The following is a 21,723-nucleotide window of genomic DNA, read 5'->3' on the forward strand; positions in this document are numbered from 1 at the left end:
CGCAATGTCCCTAGGAAACAACAGAGGAGATCCCCGGAGCCATCTGGATCTTCTCCGTCCTTTGCTCGCCTGCGCACAACACCAAAAGGCCCCAGAAACTAGGACGAAGAGTCACAAGATTCGTGAGGAGCCTTAGTGGTTTTGACCACCAGCAAGATGGTAGCTGTTTGTTACCCATGGTATCCTTTTTGTGTGAATAAGGCAGGCCCGAGGTGGTCGGTTTCAAACTGTTGGTTCTTTTTACTTTTTTTGGCGGGTTGAAGGTTTGATGTCTGATACGCCACCCCCTACTGGGTTAGTCTGCCTCCCTGTGTGTTGGTCCCGGATTCGGGACTCTGGCACATCGGGAGGCATCACCCGATTCTTGGACTCCATGTTGGGCATTTTAGGCCCTGCATGTAGTCTGAGGCATGTAATCAAAAATGTTTTTGTTGGATCTGTAATTTTCATTTTCACTGTACTGTTGATTGTTCATATTGTTGATGTCACATTAAGTATGTACATGTATCATATGATGCCATCTGAGCGTAGGAAACAACCTGGCACTCTCTGCACTGCACCTCGTCCATGCTTGAGGATCACACCTAACTCAACCACACATTGTAAAAAATGGTTAAGATTGTTACGTTAAATGTCAAAGGGCTGAATTCTAACTCCAAGCGTCAGTTGTTGCTGCAGGAGCTGAAAAGACTCAAACCAGATATAGCGTTCTTACAGGAAACCCACCTGACGGCTTCAGGATCATTTAGATTTATTAGGAGAGACTATCCTCAGAGCTTTCAGGCTACTGCAGCAACAAAGACGGCGGGGGTGGCAATTCTGATATCCCGCTCCTGCTCTTTCCGGGTACAGGACACTTACTCAGACCCAGAAGGACGGTTTATTATTCTGAGGGGAGCCCTTGGGGGACGCCAGCTTGTTTTATGTAATATATACTCCCCGAACTCCGGACAATTGGGATTTTTATCAAGGGTTCTTTCTCATTTAGCCCAATATCGGTCGGTGCCATCATTGATAGGAGGAGATTTTAATGTTATATTTTCTGAGGTTCGAGATCGCATGTCCATACAGGATACCCCCCCATCACAACAGCAAAGTAGGCTCTCATTAGGCTTCAGGAAATTGGTTCGCAGAAATGATCTTTTTGATTTATGGCGGGTAGATAACCCTACAGCTCGGGGATACTCCTTTTATTCGCCCCCACATAAGACACATACACGTATAGATTTCTTTCTCGGAGAGGTCTCGGTGCTCCGAACTTTACATTCTGCAGACATAGGGTTAATTACCTGGTCGGACCATGCTCCGGTTACGGTCGAACTGTCATTTGTAAATCCCCCACCTCGTCCCCTCCATTGGAGACTTAACGAGACACTCTTGTCTCATAAAATCACAAAGGAGGCGCTACGTACCTCTCTAATTCAGTATTTTGCAGATAACTCCCCGTCGGCCCCCTCATTGCCTGTATTGTGGGAAGCACATAAAGTAGTGTATTGTGGGTATGCCATATCTCAGGCGGCCTATAAAAAGAAGGCGGTGGAGGCGGTGCGACAGCAGTGTGTGAAGGAACTTAGGGACTTAGAAAGCAAATTAGTGACTCGCCCTTCACTTACAATTTTACAAAAGGTTTTAGCTACTCGGGCCCAACTTCGGGAAATAGATTTGGTGGGGGCAGAAAAGTTGCTCCGATACTCTCGTCAGCGTTTTTACGAGTACGGTAATAGGGCACACACGCTGCTAGCTCGCCAACTCCAGGATAGGACGGCGGCATCTAACCCACATAGCCTCAGGGATGGTACAGGAACTGTCCATTACAACCCAGAGAAGATAGCACAGATATTTGAATCATATTATCGTGACCTGTACAATCTTCCTGCCCGTCCTCCCTCATGCTCACAAGCCCAAGGGATGACCTTGGAACAGTATCTTAATGATTGTAGTCTCCCTAAATTATCCTCCACTGCTTTGGACGCATTGAACCAAGAAATCTCAGAGGAGGAACTACGAGAAGTGGTGAAGGAACTTCCGAATGGGAAATCCCCAGGCCCTGATGGCCTCCCATATGCTTATTTTAAAACATACTTAGATATCCTGACCCCCTATATGGTTAAATTGTTTAATGCTTTTATGACTGGCACCCCAATCCCTGAGGCTATGCTAAGATCCTTTATAACGGTGATTCCGAAACCAGGAAAAGACTCCCTAGATTGTACCAGCTACCGTCCTATATCCTTATTGAACTCCGACCTGAAGATTTTTACTAAAATATTGGCGAATAGGTTGGGGGACTGGCTCCCGCAGTTAATACATAAAGATCAGGTGGGCTTTGTATGCTACAGGCAAGCGGGAGACAATACCAGGAGATTAGCTGACTTGCTGGAGGTCATTAGGAAAACGGATGGAAGTGCTCTTCTCCTCAGTCTAGACGCGAAAAAGGCGTTTGATCGCCTGGACTGGGGATTTATGATGGCGACTTTACGGCAGTTTGGTATGAGGGGCCCATTCCTGCAAGCCCTGCAGGGACTATACTCTATCCCTAGCGCAGCGATACGCCTTCCTCATGCAAATTCCCGTTTTTTTCATATCCGCAATGGCACCAGACAGGGATGCCCTCTCTCCCCCCTGTTATATGTGCTGAGCATTGAGCCCTTGGCAGCGTACATTCGAGCATCAGTGGATGTGACGGGGATAAGAGTCAGGGACAAACAATTCAAGATCTCCCTCTTCGCTGATGATGTACTTCTTACGCTTACAAATCCTATAATAAGTCTCCCAAATCTTCATAAAATATTGAATGTGTATAGTCACCTCTCTGGATATAAGATTAACAGTCATAAGACCGAGGCCCTCCCTATAAATGTCCCCCCAGACGAGCTGGCGGCCCTTAGGGGCTCATTCAAATACACGTGGCAAACAGAATCACTGAGGTATTTAGGAGTCCGAATAACTCAATCCTATAAGACTCTATACGCAGCTAACTTCCCACCAATGATTAAAGAAGTCCAGGACCTCTTAACTAAGTGGCAGTCTCTACATATATCATTACTGGGACGTATAGCGGCTATTAAGATGTCTATCTTGCCAAAGCTTTTATATCTGTTCGAGACTCTTCCGGTAGTGGTCCCAATGGCAGTCCTGGGCAGGTTACAGTCTATGTGTCTGGGGTTTGTGTGGGGGGGTAGGAGTCACAGGATCTCTAAAACGGTGTTGACGGCGGGGGTCACCAGCGGAGGATTAGCCCTCCCTGATATTAAACTTTATTATCTAGCGACCCATCTCCGTCACATCGCCTCCTGGTCAACAATGTGTGCATATAGCCGATGGACCGAACTTGAGAAACTATGGTTGGCCCCGATACACCCGGCTGTGTTGATATGGGGCCCTCCACCAGTAGGCTTGGTGCCGACACTTTTAGGCCCTATGCAGTTTACCCGTGATATTTGGTACAGATGTAGGATACGTTTTCAGTTGGCTTCTATGCAGTCGTTGCTTACCCCAATACTTTTTACATCACATCTTCCAGATAGTCTCACTAGCAGTTACAGACCTTGGGTGCAGGCAGGCACCTTTCAAATACGGACCCTGTTAAATCCCCTCACACGCAAGATACTCCCATTAAGGGCGCTAATTGACAAACATCCTTGCTTGGTGGGTGCGGATTTTACCTATCAACAGATTAAACATTTTATTTCATCTGTTCTGGGGGCCGAACCTACCCCCAGACCTACCCCATTCGAAGTGATTTGCGCGGAGGGTCCTTCTACAAAGGGCTTGATCTCCAGCCTGTACTCCATTCTCAATGAGCGGACAAATATATCACATCCCTATATGAATAGGTGGGAAACATGGTTGGGTAAACGTCTTACCCTTGACCAGTGGCAGAATATCTGGACGAGAGCACGACAAACGTCTATCTGCACTCTCTATAAGGAGAACCAACTAAAAATTTTATTAAATTGGTACCGCACCCCTGAGCTCTTACATAGATTTTACCCGTCAGTTCCTAATTTATGCTGGAGGTGTGGAGGGCCTGACGCTACACTCTTCCATATCTTTTGGAGTTGCCCTGCCCTGATTCATTTTTGGCTGGAGGTCAGGTCCCTTGTTGGAGGGATCCTCAATGTGCAAGTCCCACTGGACCCTGAAATCTATATACTCAATCTATATCCCAGCTCTCTTAGGGGTCCGAGTGCCAGGTTGTTCCTACATATAGTTACGGCAGCAAAGTGTTTAATATCATTGAATTGGAGACGGTCCGCCCCTCCATCATTGTTGGAATTATATGCACGACTTCGTGATCTCCGATCAATGGAATATATTACCGCTGTGCTTCGTCACACTTGTGATAAATTCGAAAAGACCTGGACTCAATGGGACGCATATAACGCTAGATTGATTTCCTGATGTTAATGAGTAATTACACTACTTGGGATGCTATCATATCTATGCTGTGCTATAAGAAATACTTATTATATGTGACGGTTGTTACTTGATTTCTTTTTTTTTTTTTTTTTTTTTGTTCTTTCTTTTCTTGTTTACTATGTTTTGCTACTGTGGAATCCTGTACTCCCCTCGGTTCTTTTATGTACTTTTTCTGCATTTCGATGTATATTTTTGTTTCTATTGAAAAAATACAAAAATAAAGAGTTGATAAAAAAAAAAAAATGTATAATCCAATTATACAATGTATAATCTACTGAAAAATGTTTGTTAACCCCAAACAATAAAACGTTAATCCTCAAATAAAACTAAAAATTAGTTCTTAATTAGCCATAAATTACATGAAAAAAAATATTCTACATAGGACACACAAAATAAGTTTGTACCATTAAAACGCTATCATTTCAGGTCCCCTAGGTTATTTGGACCATGAGTTGTCTGATCACTTATACAATAAGGTTATGCCTTATAGAATGGCAAATAAAAATGCCTTTAAGAGGCTCCCATGCCGACCTACATTCCAATCCATCACCATGGTGGAGTCCATCACAATTTATAGATGGTGACGCCCATGTGGCACACTTTTAGGTTCCATGGTTGAGCAGAGAGTGCCCACCCCTTAAGCTCTCCATAAAGCCTTAATGACACCGTTAATTTACATGGGCGTCAAGAGGTGAAAGAACATTTACCATTAATCTTTTTATATTTATTATCCATGGCCTTTTTCCTTCTTGTAATCAACTTTTAAAATAATGGATATTACCAGAGCTCCTCCATGTTATAGATTCCCAGGAGCCCTTCTTGTTCACTAGCATAATTACAAAAGCTGATTTTAGAAGGAAGGAGGCCATAACAAACATAAGAAGATTACCACAGTCAAGATGCCTGGATCTATAAGTATCTCTGGGTGATCATGATGGATTTTGAATATAGATTTCCTTTAAATATTTTCAATGTGATCAAGTTTAAGAAGAGAGTCCAGTGTTTACACGACTTTAACTCTTCCCAGCTCCTTCCTTAACTGAAGACCACATTTTCCATTCTTTTTTTCTGCTTTTCTATCAATCTCAGGATGCTTCAGCACAGCAACACATGGCCGTATAAAAACAGAGCCGTTTCTGCTAGCTGTGATTATCCACTACTCCTTCATCCTCTATAAATTTTAGGCCGGCTGAGCTACTGTGTTACAGGATCCATTATAATTATTATAAATTACTGTGGCATTTCTGTTTCCATTGTGGGGAACTAATTTGGTACATTCGCTTATACATTAATATCTAATGACATTGGGCCTTTGATTCTTGTGTAGACGCACTATACATGAGACATATTACTACAAAGTCTATCAAAGTGACATTTATCAACATTGAAAATTACTCATTTCATTATTTATCTTCAATTGAATGTTTGAAAGTTCATTTGTCTTATTTTGGGCATGTATCATATTATGAAAATAATTATATAACACATCATGATTTTATGGTACATTATGTTTTTAGTTGCAGCTCTAAAGGATGAGAAACCTCAGGGAACCTTTGAAAAGATAATCAAAGCCAACCAAGGTAAAAGCTTCTGTAATGTTATGAAAGTTATTCTCAAATATTTACTGGTGTAAAAAGTGGTAAAAATAGGAAATCTGAATATAAAACAAAATGTATACCAATTTTTACAGATATGTGTTCGTGAAAGTCGGCACGTTTAGCTGATTTCTTCAAATGTATCAACTGCGTCATTTACAAAAATAAAAAGTCACAGAATATTACACAATTTCAGTCCAGTAAAGAAGAAAATGGAGTAACATCTCAGGAGCCAACAAAAACCAATGAAATAAATATCAGAAACCCTGGTTCAAATTTCATATCAGTGTTTGGTACAATATGTGTTGAATTATGATTATCTACTTGTCAGCCATATTAGGAATTAGGAAGAATAAGGAAGAACATTGGGGCCATTGTATTATGCCTTATGTGGTAGTATTTTGGCAGACATCTAATGTTGAGCAGAATCTAACCGCAAAGTAAGAGCGGATGGTGGTAGTGATTTAAAGGGCTCTGGCAACTTTGCCTGTGGCATTTAATCAATAAACACCTGCAATAGGTGCCAGCACAGATTCAGGGTGTTAGTGATTGGGATACATTTTAATAGTTCAGCTCACCAAGGCAGGAAATAGTTCTAATTTCAGGTACACACTTTTCTGCCTTTTTGCACCAAAGACGTGTAACACGGCTGGCCAGGGCGGTTGTGTCTTGGCCAGCCAAATGCACCATGAGATGTGCTAAACTTGTGCAAATTGCAGCAAAAATCTATCCCACAACAGATCTGGTGTACAGCACCAATCATACTACATTGGTCCCGATGCATAGGATTAGCTGTCACCCTCTCACGTGCCCAGGTAGTAATCACAATTTTACCCTTTTTTATTTTATTGACTCATGTAAGCTTCATGCTTTTGTATATTAAACCTTCATGTAAAGGAAACCTGTCACAAGAAATTTCATTTTTAGCTGGTAACTCGTTCCAATAGCCTTTGCGATGCTGACTTTGTCAGCATTTTGAATACTGCCAATACTTAAAACTTAAAAACAGTTTCACATTACCTGGCTGACTTCAGGAAACTGAGAGACAGGTTGCTTCAGCTGTAAACCTCCCTCCTCCCCACCAGCACTCACCACCCGCTGCTGGCAGGAAATCCAGATAATGTGAAATAAAGTTTTATAAAGTAGTGGCTGTATTCAGAATGTTGACAAAGGCATTTTTAAAAGCAGCATATCATACTGTGGGCTATTGGAAATTCTAGCCAGCAAAAAATGACATTCCTGGTGAAATGTTTACTTTAAAGAGGCTGAAGCCTCTTGATGTATCTGGCAGAGGGGTGTGCAGCATTTATTTCTCTGCCAGGCCCTGTCTGGTGTAGAAATAAATGCAGCCGGTGACTTATCACATGTGAAAAGTTGCCGGCTGCAGGGAGTGTGGAAGGACAGTAATGCCCCCCCCCCTTTACGCTCCTTCACACCCCACTGGAGTGAAGGTGACGAATTGGGCTAAATAATCGCAAGTGCTAGCAATAAGCTAGCATTTGCTATTATTTCAAGGATTGATAAATATGCCACATTGAGGCACATTTATTTACTCGGTCCTGCGCGAACCCTGCTGTGCGTTGTCCGACGAGATTGAACTTTGCTGCGATTGTGCGCCCGATTTTCTACATCTGTCGCTTCCCCGCTCAGGTCCGCCGGAGGTCCATCTTCTTTCCAGTGCATCTAAGTGCATTGTCTTGCGACAGAATTTTAATCTTAAATTCTTCTCTAAGTCCGAATCAGTCGGATCGTCTGACGGCCTGCCCCCCGATTTCTGTCGCATGCAAGCCTGCGCCAATGCGCCGAAATCTGATCAGATGCGACACAGTCCCCTTCTAAATACCTGTCACAGCGGCACACATCCCAAAGATTTTTAAATTCTGACAAAAGTGCGATCTGTGAACCCTTAGTAAAAAAGCCCCATAGTGCATGATCATGTACCTTGATGAAATTTGGTGGGCCCCACCCCTCCTTAACCACATTTCAAAAAGGGGCCTAGAGGTGGAAAAAAGCCATGATGATTGCCCAAGACTTGATAAGAGCCCCCCTTATGTATTCCATTATTCCAACGAAGTAAATTACTGCTAAGCTGTGTTGCCCTGCAAATTTGCTTGCTAGCACTTCACCTGTTATATTCTGCTGATTTAAAGGAAATCTTCCTCAAAGAATCTACCATCAGAAGTAGAATTGATGGCCAAATTCCTTCTTCTTGCCTCTCCCTTAATCTCTAATGTAATAATTTGAGAACTTAACCTAACTTGTTAACAACTTTATTTTAGTAATATGCAAATTAACAGCAGATGCTACTGGGGCGTGGAGTAGCTTTAGTTCCCCGTTGCCGGACAGGCTAGTACACGCCCTAGTAGTCAAGTTAGGTTATTTTCCAATATTATTAAATGACACATTAGGACAAAGTTGGATCTACTTCTGATGGTAGATTCCTCATGGTAGGTTTCCTCTAAGTGTGTTGGGGGGAGGGGGATAGTACCAGAAGAAGTTCTACAGGTGGTTGTCACATTTATACTCTATGAATGTGCAACTGTATGTGAATAAGAGTTGCCCTTTACAAGCACATGTTCAATGGGCACTGCATGACAAAGAGTGTTGGGCTCCGGAAAGGCTTGATAACATCATAGATGAGCCAATTATTAGACCTAAATGTATAATTTGTAAAGTGGATATAATGATATTGTCACTCTCTTCTTGATATAGCAACCTTCACAAACTTTGATGAGGGAGACATAATAGTTCAAAAGGGACGCAGTGCTGCGGCGTGTACAGAATGCTTGTGGCCCAAATCTGCCAGAGGGACCATTGATGTGCCCTATGTTCTGTCCTCTAAATATAGTAAGTTGTTTCTTGCATATATTCTATGTAAATTCTTTATAAACACTCTACCATTTTTTTCACCATGTATACATTTTTCTTACCCCCAGCTGACGCCCATCTCAGGCTGTTTCAGGCTGCAATGGATGAATATGAATCACTTACATGTGTGAGATTTGTTCCTCGGACAAAAGAATATGATTATATTAACATTGAGTCTTCCACGGGGTAGGTCCATATTTGAGGTTTCTTCAAGATTGAATGACTAATGTGATTGAATGTTACAGTCAATTGTATCTTATCTGAACGTCTGATACAAAAACCAATGATGCTATAAATAAATGAATACAGGCAGTTCCTGGGTTACGTACAAGATAGGTTCTGTATTTTTGTCCTTAAGTTGAGTTTGTATGTAAGTCGGAACTGTATCTTTTATAATTGTAATGTTATCCAGAATTTTTTTTATCTCTGTGACAATTATATTTTAAAAATGTTGGATTGTCATAAGAACCAGGATTAACAATAAAGCTTCATTACAGACACCTGTGATAACTGTTATAGCTGATTATTGTAGCCTGGGACTAAAGTACAGTAAATTACCAATATCCAGAGGTCCGTTTGTAAATAGGGGTCGTCTGTAAGTCGGGTGTTCTTAAGTAGGGGACCGCCTGTATAACAAAACTCAATGTCATTAGTCACAAAATGGAGCTTAAACAATTAGATTTTAATGATTTACAATACAGGTGTGAGCTGGACCTAAAACTTGTAATTTGGCTGTAGTGTTAAGCTACCCTGAACAGTAGTAAGAATAGAGAAATGTACTTATTTCAACACTTCCTCGTGTTTCATGTCATGAAAACAGCACAAGGTTACAATTGCAGAACTTTAGTACAATTAAATCCATTAATTTATATCCCTGGTATATAAATATCATATTAACATCAATAATTACTTTTAATATTTAATATTAACACCATTACTTATACCCAACAACTATTTTGGCCGCTTCCTAATTAAAGCCTTATTTTCTGTGAATATTCAGGTGTGCATCACGAATCGGGAGAATAGGTGGAGATCAGACAGTGGTGTTAGATGTTAACGGTTGTATGCACAGAGGAGTAATACAGCATGAGCTGAGCCATGTCCTGGGGTTTGTCCATGAACATACCCGAAGTGATCGAGATGATTATGTCACCATTAATTTCCAGAATATTGCACCAGGTAATGCCCTCACCATGAATATTATCTGTATTTTTTTGGCATTGATATTGATTAGAGATGAGCGAGCACTAAAATGCTCGAGTGCTCGTTATTCGAGACGAACTTTTCCAGATGCTCGAGTGCTCGTCTCGAATAACGAGCCCCATTGAAGTCAATGGGAGACTCGAGCATTTTTCAAAGGGACCATGGTTCGGGAATAAAATGTGTTAATTAATTGAAAAAGAATGTCTTCTGATAAGTTAGCAGATGTATGCAAACATCTGCAATCTATTCTTCACTGTTCCGCGCGTATATTATCTCCCGACAAGTTAACAGATGTGAAGAACAGTGAAGAATAGAATAAAAACAGTGAACACAGGATCATTTAAGTGAAAAACACAGTGAAGAATAGATTGCAGATGTTCTGCACATCTGCTTACTTGTCGGGAGATACGCTGTCCCGGGATCCGCTGCTCTTCTTCCACTGAAGTCTCCCCGATGTCTCCGTGCCCCTCGATGTCTCCGTGCCCCTCGATGTCTCCGTGCCCCTCGATGTCTCCGTGCCCCTCGATGTCTCCGTGCCCCTCGATGTCTCCGTGCCCCTCGATGTCTCCGTGCCCCTCGATGTCTCCGTGCCCCGATGTCTCCGTGCCCCTATGTCTCCGTGCCGCTCCCTGATGTCTCCGTGCTGCCGCTGCCCCATGTCTCTGTGCTGCTCACCGTGTTCTTCACACATATATATTGTTCTTCACATACTATTTTGTTCGCACCGTTCCGCGCGTATCTTCCGACAAGTAAACAGATGTGCCGAACATCTGTAATCTATTCTTCACTGTGTTCTTCACTGTGTTTTTCACTTAAATGATCCTGTGTTCACTGTGTTCACTGTTTTTATTCTATTCTTCATTGTTCTTCACTGTGTTTTTTTAATTAAATGCTCGATCTCGAGCAGGGGAAATACTCGTCCGAGCAACGAGCCGTCTCGAGTACCTTAATACTCGAACGAGCATCAAGCTCGGACGAGTATACTCGCTCATCTCTAATATTGATCATTTGTAATTAATGTTATAGGTAATGTTAGAAATTTTAACAAAGGCGTCACCAATAATCTTGGTCTCGAGTATGACTACGGATCAGTGATGCATTATAACAAGTAAGTTCAATATTTATTGACAAGTATAATAATATATGGTTACTTTAAAGGGGTTTTCAAGGCTAAAAAATCTGGGGCAATTATCACAGTTTGCACACCAGTGACCAAGAATTATGCATACCCCCTAGCTACATTGAAGCCCAATAGGGATGAGGCATTTGCTGGAGCTAGAGCTGTCATCAGTTTTTATGTGGACCCATAGGGGCTCATTTACTAAGGTCCGCGGAGCACATTTTCATCGAGTTTACCGACAATTTCCATTTTGCGGCGCATTTAACAGGGGATTTTGGGATCGCACGCGATTGGAATTTGGAGCATTGGCGACGGCTTACACGCAACACAAATTGGGGGGCGGGCCGTCGGACAACCCAACGGGTTCGGACAACGTGCGGGATTTAACATTTCAAATTGCGTGTCGCAAGACACGCACTTACAAACAACGGGAAGAAGAAGGTGAACTCCATCGCACCTTGGCGGGGAAGCGACAGATGCAGGAACTCAGGCGCACAAGCTTTGTGAATCGCGCCGGACTTCATATTCGTCAGACTGTCCGGATCGCGGATCGCGACAGGACCGGGTAAGTAAATTTGCCCGATAGACTTCTATTGCCTTCATGACCCAAATCGGGGTAAAAGAACAGCAAGGTTTCAAAAACTTTTCCATGGACAACAGATCAGTGGGGAAAAAAAGCTCACGTGAAAACATCAATAGAAAACAATGGCTCAGTGATGCATCTGTGAAATCACTAAACCACAGAAATGAAAAACAAGGCCAGAAGTGAAAGAGACCTTAGCTTTTTAAAACAGATAATCTGATAATCTAATTTGTTTTATATATGGATTCATTTATTTTCATGATCTTACTTGTTTTTGACTTAATCACTAGATATGCATTCACTACCACGTTAGGAAAACCCACCATTGAGCCAAAACCTAATCCAAACATTCCAATTGGACAAAGAGATGGAATGAGTATTTTAGATGTTTCTAAAATCAACAGATTGTACCAATGTGGTAAGTTATGATACCTATCGCCTCTATACAATACAACACTAATAGGCTGATCTTTTTTCAATGATGTTTTTTTTCCCATATAGATGTCTGTTCCAATTTACTTAATAATAAAAATGGAAGTTTGACCTCGGCAAATTACCCATCAGCCTACCCCCATGGTGCCAACTGTGTCTGGCTGATCAGAACACCATCAGATCAGGTACAGCGATGATGAGGAAAAACCTTTCAAATAGAACCAAAGTTCTTTCACTGTTGAACTTGGAACTTTTATTTTTTTCATCAAAATAAAATATTTTGGTATTTTAGGAAGGAGAACCAAAACACTAATCTTTCTAATAATGTTTTTCTCTGATCTGGGCTGTGGATGACCATGGTTTTCAATATTCAAAGTTGAAATTCTGAAACCCAAAGGGCACAAATCAGTGGATATTAAAATATAGTGCATTGTGATATGGATGATATTCTGGTAGGGATGATCTAGCTGCAGGAAGATCATAGTCTATACGGTTGAAAAAAGACACATGTCCATCAAGTTTAAACAAGGAAGGGAAGGGATTGGATGAGGAAGGGATTTAAGGGAAACAATTCTATATAACATAACCATCAATGTCATTTAGGTGTAAAAAGACATCTAGACTAGAGATGAGCGAGCACTAAAATGCTCGGGTGCTCGTTATTCGAGACGAACTTTTCCAGATGCTCGAGTGCTCGTCTCGAATAACGAGCCCCATTGAAGTCAATGGGAGACTCGAGCATTTTTCAAAGGGACCATGGTTCGGGAATAAAATGTGTTATTTAATTGAAAAAGAATGTCTTCTGATAAGTTATCAGATGTATGCAAACATCTGCAATCTATTCTTCACTGTTCCGCGCGTATATTATCTCCCGACAAGTTATCAGATGTGAAGAACAGTGAAGAATAGAATAAAAACAGTGAACACAGGATCATTTAAGTGAAAAACACAGTGAAGAACACAGTGAAGAATAGATTACAGTTGTTCGGCACATCTGCTTACTTGTCGGGAGAGGAGATACGCTGTGCCGGGATCCGCTCCTCTTCTTCCACTGAAGTCTCCCCGATGTCTCCCTGCTGCCCGATGTCTCCCTGGTGCCCGATGTCTGCCTGCTGCCCGATGTCTCCGTGGTGCCCGATGTCTCCCTGCTGCGCGCGATGTCTCCCTGCTGCGCGCGATGTCTCCCTGCTGCGCCCGATGTGTCTCTGCTGCGCCAGATGTGTCTCTGCTGCGCCAGATGTGTCTCTGCTGCGCCAGATGTCTCCCTGCTGTGCGATGTCTCCCTGCTGCCGTTCCGCGTGTATCTTCCGACAAGTAAGCAGATGTGCAGAACATCTGTACTCTATTCTTCACTGTGTTCTTCACTTAAATGATCCTGTGTTCACTGTGTTCACTGTTTTTATTCTATTCTTCATTGTTCTTCACTGTGTTTGTTTAATTAAATGCTCGATCTCGAGCAGGGGAAATACTCGTCCGAGCAACGAGCCGTTTCGAGTACCTTAATACTCGAACGAGCATCAAGCTCGGACGAGTATACTCGCTCATCTCTAATCTAGACCCTTCTTGAAGCTCTCTGCTGTCCCTGCTGTGACCAGCGCCTGAGCTCGGCTATTCCACAGATTGACAGTTCTCATGTCGCCTCTGGTGATGTTCTATACCAGGTCTAGGTGGCGGGAAAAAGGCCATAAGGATCAGAAATTGATTAGGGGATCTAAATTATGCTATCATTTGAAATAACTGAACATGTCCTCATGGTCCATCGCAGTTACTATACTGTGTAAGAATGTTCATTTTTAAATCTAAAACTGAGACCTTGTATAAACCATGACTACAATATTGCTTTTTGGTAACCCAATATACTTCTATCATAACTTTGATAACTTAAGGTTTTGCCCACTTAACACAAATCTGAACTGAAAATGTAACACTATCAACTTCATTTATGATGTTGTCTGGTCTCATTCCAACTCTACACTTCAGACAATTTATGACAATAACCTTGGTAAGCTCCTTTGTCAGGACATCATTCATAATTTGGGAAGTAGAGAGGGACATTGGACCAAGTAGGTGAGTATTATGATCACTTCAAAATGTAAGATTTTTAAAGCTAATCTGTGTTTTTTGTGTACATCACATGAGGGGGTTTCCCAGAGTTCTAGAGGGGTGCGGGAGGGGCAAAAGGAAACAACCCTTACTTCCTCTGCTGCAGCTTCCTGTTGCTGAAAAACCTGTTTGAACAGATGCCGGTTTGAGGTTAGTTATGGACTCTATTGGTGTCTCATTCATCAGATTGTATATTTATTATTGTTCCTTTTAGGTTGCATTGAACTTTGATGCCTTTGATGTCCAGTCATCAGATAATTGCATGTCTGACTACATGAAGATCTATGATGGTCCCACTAAAAGATCTCCACTGTTACTGGACAGAACTTGTGGGACTGGGCAGATCCCTCCAATTGTTGCATCTACAAACCAATTACTGGTGGAGTTCTCCAGTGATAGCAGTGTTGCTGGGGTCGGCTTCAAAGCTTCATACAGTACAGGTACAGTATAAAAATCAAGTACTTACTGTATTGCTGTATATTTGGTAAACTAGTTTTTGCTTTTATTTGACAATAGGTTAAAGGGCATCTATCACCAGGATGAAAGACTTTATGCAAATGAGCCAGGCTCGATTAACACCTATTGAACCTGGAGCCTCTCAGGCTTATTTGCATACAGTCCTTCATCCTGGGGGTAGATGCCCTTTAAAGGAATTCCAAGAAACTGGGGCCCACATAATCAGAAGAAACAAAACTCTCTCTACAGCCTTCTCAAAGTTTTTCTAGATACAGTGTTCTCTTTATATAAAATAGTTTTCTTTTGGTTGAACCTGGAGTGGGACACACTGCTATGGATATCAATATAATTAGACATGTCTTTCTAGTGAATATCTGCTGAAAGGTTCCCTTTAATAAGTCTAAAAACAAGTTCCCATAACACTATACTAACTTTTGCCCACTTTGCTTTTACCTTAAAAAATGCATAGTTCTTATTCCAAGAAAATGAAGTTTGTAAGTCTACCTGACACCCTGCCTGAAGTTTGATGGTGTCCCAAGGGTGTGTGCTATTCATGCAAGGAAGTGTTTATCCAACCTCATGTCTGCCTCCTCTGCTCTTTACTGAAGGAAGGAGGGAGAAGAGCAGACATTAGGTAAGAGACACACTGCCTTGCATGAATAGCACACACCCTTGGGGCTCCCTGCTCCCCCAGGCAGGGTGCCCGGTAGGCTTACAAACGTAATTTTCTCGGAATAAGAACTATGCATTTTTCAGCTACAACTGTTTCGGCACAAGTTAGTATAGTGCTATGGGAACTTGTTAAATCTGGAAATCTGTTGTCAGTTTTCCTTTAACTACCAGGGATAGCCATTTGTATAGAAATGTCACTGTGTCATGAATGGGCGAATAGAATAAAAGAAAAGGAATCAAGCTTTGTTAGCAATTTAGAATAATTTAGACTATTATATTATTTGAAGATTTTAATAATTAGAAAATATAGAACATAATGGTGAGGCAATGGAGTCTTTAAAATAGAAATCAAATATTTATGAGTTACCCCCAATTTCATCAGTTATTATGACCTAATAAACTAATGAAGTATGAACAGGAGTATGTAATAAGATGTGAACTGGCCCTTGTTTTTCCCCCAAAGTGCCATGTGGAGGAACATTTTATGCTTCACAACGAAACATTACTTCGCCAGGTTACCCCGTCTCCTATCCGTCCGATTTGAATTGCATCTTTACAATCACAGCTCCTGTCGGAAAGAAGGTAAGGTTCTTTAAAAATACAAGATCTTTTAATTTTTCAGTATAAGTATATACAAGGTGTAACGAAAATGTTAGGATAGTGTAATATCTCACAAAATACACATTGGACCAAAAAACGAAAAAATACATGTGTCAAATATTTTTTTTAAATCTATACAATATTACTAGGGAGCAGCTTAAAAATCTAAAATGGGAACCCCAATTTTGTAGTGCAGGTTTAGATTCCCTTGGAAAAATTACATTGTTTCAATTGACAACTGGTCAATGTTCCCTCTCTGTGGAAAAGTTACAATATCACTAGTTGATGAAATTTATTTAATAGCCAAATCTAAAGTGAATCATACAAATTCTTGTATGATTCACTTTACCGTATTTTTCGGACTATAAGGCGCACTAAAAATCCTTTGATTTTCTCAGAAATCAAAGGTGCGCCTCATAGTCCAGTGCGCCTTATATATGAACCATACTTACAGACAACAGCTGCCTTGAACTGTGGACAGGTCTGCCACCTGCTGGTCATTCACCCTTATAATGAGGTGCGCCTTATACTCCGGTGTGCCTGAAATATGAAGCTAGACGTTTACGCAGGCATTTATTGATGGTGCGCCTTATACTCCGGTGGAGCTTATAGTCCGAAAAATACTGTACATAACCTTTATAATTGCCAAATAAGAAGATAAGGGCTACAATCCTTGAATACTGGATTCTAGAATTTATATAATCAAAGATACAAATAAGATACACATGCAACATGTATTTTCATAATATGTCAAAGAATCAGCACCAAAGAGTGAAACTGTGTCAACCTTGTTGCAGAATAGTCCATTTTTTGACAGTAGTATCATATTCTACATATTTTTTTTCCACATTTTATTGCCAATAGATTTTTTCAACTATCTACAATATCTATCTACAATAGTCAGTTATTGTCCTAATCAGGGGCATGACTTGAAGAGGCAGGGCCCCATTACAAACTTCAGATTGGTGTCCCTTCCCCCTTACATAAATTTACATATTTCTATACTCAAACATGTGTGTAGCAGTCATACACATGTATTCACTCATATGTTCACACATTAATATAAACAAAATAAACCTACATACAGTATATGCACACCATATATACATACAACATGTACACGCATGAAGCATATACAAATCACATATGCACACACATATGAAGCATATACACATCATAAATACACATACAGCACATACACACTTCCATACAATACCATATGCAGCATATGCAATCCCAGTACACACCCAATAGCCAGATACCGGGGCCCTCTGACAATGTGGGCCCCATAACCGCTGCTTTGGCTGCTACCCCTGTAGTTATGTGCCTGATCTTCGTATTATCAAGCGATCAGGTTAGATTTAATATCTTCATTATACTGCATGACCACTCGCCTACTGTAAGTAAAAAAGCCCCTCCCCCCTGGCCACCTGTAGATTTTACAAGCACTACAGAATATGATGGTGCTATATAAATAGAGATTATTTTTATTATAACCCCTTTAAAATGACATTTTCTTTTCGTTACAGATTTCCTTAAGCATTATCGATTTTGAAATGGAGTATGATAGTAAGTGTAAATATGACAAATTACAGATCCAGGATGGATCCTATGTACACGGTCCATTCTGTGGCACCGAGAAAGTCCCTGGCATTACTTCTTCTGGGAATACCCTGCGGCTGACATTGATCAGTGATGAATACAATGAGATGAGAGGGTTCAAGGCGTCATATAAATTTAGTAAGTACCAAAGCCTCAATAAGTACATATATATAACTATGTATATACAACATTGACATGCTAAGTGGTTGTGTCATCACTTATGACCTACTGTACGGTATACGATTAAGTAAATACTAGCATTCCATGCAACAACAATTCTCAGCATCTTCTTAGAACTGTATTTTACATGAAAAAATTCAATGGGATATATAATATCTGCACTGAATGAACGATGTGAGGCTTTGTGGTGACATAAACCCCAATGGTAACACCCAATTGTCAATTTATTCATAATAAAATGGGGTCAGTACAATGGTAGTACAATAAAGAGATGGTCCAAATTTTTTATTATTGTGTATAATTTACCTAACATAGACATAAGCACACAGTGAAAGGGGCTTTTTAGTGATGTTTGCTGTAGTACTGGAGCATAAGTGCAGTTTGCTGCACTGGAACATATCGGAGATTTGATCTTATTTAGAATCTTTACTGTAATTGATTTGACAACATGTTTCGGGGAAACTTTTCCCTTTGTCAGGTCACTGAAACACCTTTTCAACTCAATAAAGAAAGAAAGATTTTAAAGGAAATCTACCACCAGGATGAAGGAGTGTAAACTAAGCATACTGACATACTGGTGAGAGCCCCCTTTGGCAGGTTCTGTCTTTATTTTAGCTTCTTAGGACCTTGTTTTTACAATAAAAAGGTTTCACAAATTACGCAAATGAGCCTCAGGGGCTCCAGACTACATAGATGTCAATGGAGCTTGGAGCCCTGAAGGCTTTTAAAACCTCTTTTTCTTAAAAACAAAGGCATACAAAGCTACAAGAAGAGCATCTTCTGCCAGAGGGGGCACACATGAGTATGTCAGTGTGCTTGGTTTACAATCCTTTATCCTGCTGGTAGATTTCCTTTAGGCAAGTTCCAATCTCCCATATGCTCCTGCAGGGCAAACTGCACCCATTTTTTCTGTGCTACAGCCTTGCTCACAATAACGGCCTAGAGAAATGTACGGAAAGAGAACAGGCCCGCAGTAAGGTTACGGGAGATGTCGAACTAATCTATAGCAATTGTTATGCACTGAGCATAATGACATCAGGTGAGCATATCACAAATGGGGAGCTCTATCCTTCACATGTATCGATGTTCTAAGAGCGCGTGTTCCCCTTAATTCTTCTTCTAGCTCATCTTATCCCCAGTTTGGTGCCTCCTGTCAATACCGGCATATATTACCTGCTACAACCTCACAGCTAAAGCAACAAGTTGTAGCAGGTACACAGTGGTCTACATGATCACCACTGCTTTCTGTATACCGACAGGAGGGGTATTTTTGTCTTATCCACTTGTGACTGACATGAAAAAAGGACATTAGGGTCCATTAGGTTCTGGCTGTTTGAGGCTTTTCGGAATGACTCTTTAAGGCATCTAGTGGCTTTTGCTCTAACAGTATCATGCTGCAGTAAAGTCTTATGCTATAAAAAGTGAAGGTTGAGTTTGCAATATCTGTACAGGCGGTCCCCAACTTAAAAACACCTGACTTATGCTACATTTACACGATGTATGCCCGCCGTACCGTAGTTCGGCGGGCATACATCGGCGCTGCGGAGAGGAGCAGGGGATGAGCGCTGCTCGCCCCCGCCCCTCTCCATAGGAAGATACAGCGCACGGCGCCGTATCACGGGAAAAGATAGGACATGATAGGCATGTGTGCGGCACCGTACCGCTCCCGTACAGGGCCGTGAGCCCATAGAAGTGTATGGGGGACGTATATTGGCCGTATATACGTCGGCCGTATATACGTCCCCCATGCATGTGTGTGAATGTAGCCTTACAGATAGATCTCACTGCCCACTGTGACCTCTGGTGAAGCTCTCTGGATGTTATCTTTAGTCCCACATAGCACAAAATGTTAAAAATCCAATCACCAGGGCAAAAAAAATTATGTCTGGAGCAATTATAAAATATATCAGTTCCAACTTACATACAAATTCACATTAAGAACAAACCTGAAGAGTCTATCTTGTATGTAACCCGGGGACTACCGTTATAAGTTATAGGGAATCAGGAATCAGCAATACACTGTGGGTGAGGAAATCTCTCTTTTTCTTACAATATTACCCAGTATGCTTCTAAAAGTCTCTGTCAGGTCAGGTCATGCCAAATACCTGCTGAAAATTTTTTTATCATCATTGTCCTTTCAAACCAAGAAGCAAGGATTCAGCACGGAAACCTCCTCCAGTAATTTTTTAGTTGTCTATCAGAAGGTGGTTACCGTGAGTTTTTATCCCCCTGTGGACTAATCATAATTTTAGATAAGTCTTCAGGTGAGGATGACCCATGAATGAGGCCTCCAGAGATAAGTTGTCATCTGGGGTCTATAAAAACATTAGAATTATCTATAGTGCCACAGCTGAATGCAGTATACTGTCCTTAAAGAGTTGACCACATTTCAATAAATCCGTTCCATATAACATGTTTCTGCATGTATTTGTACCTGTGTCTTTGCCTCCTTTAATAGCTTCAGCCAGTCCCTGTACTATCCATGCTGCCCTCTGCATATATACACTGCTTCCTCTCACTGCTATAAACCTTCCTTATGGCATCTCCCACTGTATCTTTCTTCTCACAGTCCATCCTTCTTACAGAGACAAGAAGAGGTGAGGGGGAAGTTGGCTGGTTGAGTGATAATTATACTACTACAGCTCCTGCTATTCAGCAGAGATTAGATATGCAAACAAAGAAGCATGGAGAGTCTGCACACAGTGCAACATAAGTACCTGGACTGCTGAATCACTTGATGAACAGGGATTATATTTCATATTTCATCTAGTAAAGTTAGTCATTTTAATAAGCCAGACATCCCCTGTAGTAAATCTTCTTTGTATTTCAAATTATTCCAATACCATCAACAACCACATGAAACCCAATGTGTAGATTTGGATCTGTTTAGATTTCTAACATAACTTTTTGTTTTTTTCTTTACAGTTTAACTGGACATCAACATACTCCAGAATACAACATTGTACAATAACAGATACTTAAAGAAATGCTGCAGCATAATTACTAAAAAGGAATCAGTATCATAGTCTTCATGTTCACTTTGATGTTTGCTTTGGCAAATTGTAATTAATAAAAATGTTCTAATTCTGGAAATATTTATTATACTCTTAATTTAGTTGAAACACCATTATATTATTTTTTTAATTCATTATTTCATTCACAAACACATGCAACCCCTCATAGCAGGGATACATATATACATTTAAAGTACAACTGTAAATTATAAAAACTTTTTCTTAACTCTCCAATAAGAATACATAAGCAATTCTCTAATTTATTGTAATTAGCTATCTGCAGCTGTTTAGCATCTAGCATATCATTTACCTTGTCCTCCAGGCTAATCTCCATTTGCCATGCTTTCTGGTTGCCATGGGAAACCATATAGAACAGCTAGAAAGGACAGGTGGCTTGTTGAGATGGTCTGTAGGGCCTGACTCATCACATGCTTCAGGCCGGCCAATTACAAACAAGCTGTCCTGTATTATTTGAAAGTACTTAGTTTGATGTAAAGAACTGAACCACGGATGTGAGAGAATGAAATGTGAAAGAGCCCATACTTTAGATGCATTAGGTGGATATTTGCATTTAAATGTAAAAGACTCTGGTCAAGGCAATTTGAGACAGGAGAGCACCCACAGGTCCTTATGGGTATGGATGTTTAGTGTCAAACATTACCCTTTAGCATAAGTCTATATATTTTTTTAGTATAAAATTTTGCCCCAACACTGAGCCTAAGATTGATTTAATTGAATGGCAATGCCTCTTGCCGATATCGAAATCAGACATATCACATGTTTTAAATGATAGAACCAACTATGACATCCCAGCAGGGCTTTGATTTGAAGGAGGTTACAGTTTTGCTGAACCAAACTTTGCAGGTCCCGACT

At 40.9% G+C, this 21,723-nt stretch overlaps 1 protein-coding gene across 1 annotated transcript; it reads left to right on the top strand.

Moving 5' to 3' along the window:
- Positions 1 to 609: 609 nt before the first annotated feature.
- LOC140070154 (embryonic protein UVS.2-like) lies at positions 610 to 20,766 on the top strand. The gene is made up of 13 exons (XM_072116490.1): positions 610 to 846; positions 1,516 to 2,488; positions 5,940 to 6,028; positions 8,753 to 8,864; positions 8,954 to 9,071; positions 9,886 to 10,064; positions 11,115 to 11,196; positions 12,082 to 12,209; positions 12,293 to 12,408; positions 14,541 to 14,766; positions 15,918 to 16,036; positions 17,584 to 17,794; positions 20,762 to 20,766. Exons 1-13 carry the CDS (start codon positions 610 to 612, stop codon positions 20,764 to 20,766), a joined length of 2,595 nt encoding a protein of 864 aa, XP_071972591.1.
- Positions 20,767 to 21,723: the final 957 nt, after the last annotated feature.

This window comes from Engystomops pustulosus, chromosome 7 (genome assembly GCF_040894005.1).
Source record: "Engystomops pustulosus chromosome 7, aEngPut4.maternal, whole genome shotgun sequence".
NCBI lineage: Eukaryota > Metazoa > Chordata > Amphibia > Anura > Leptodactylidae > Engystomops > Engystomops pustulosus.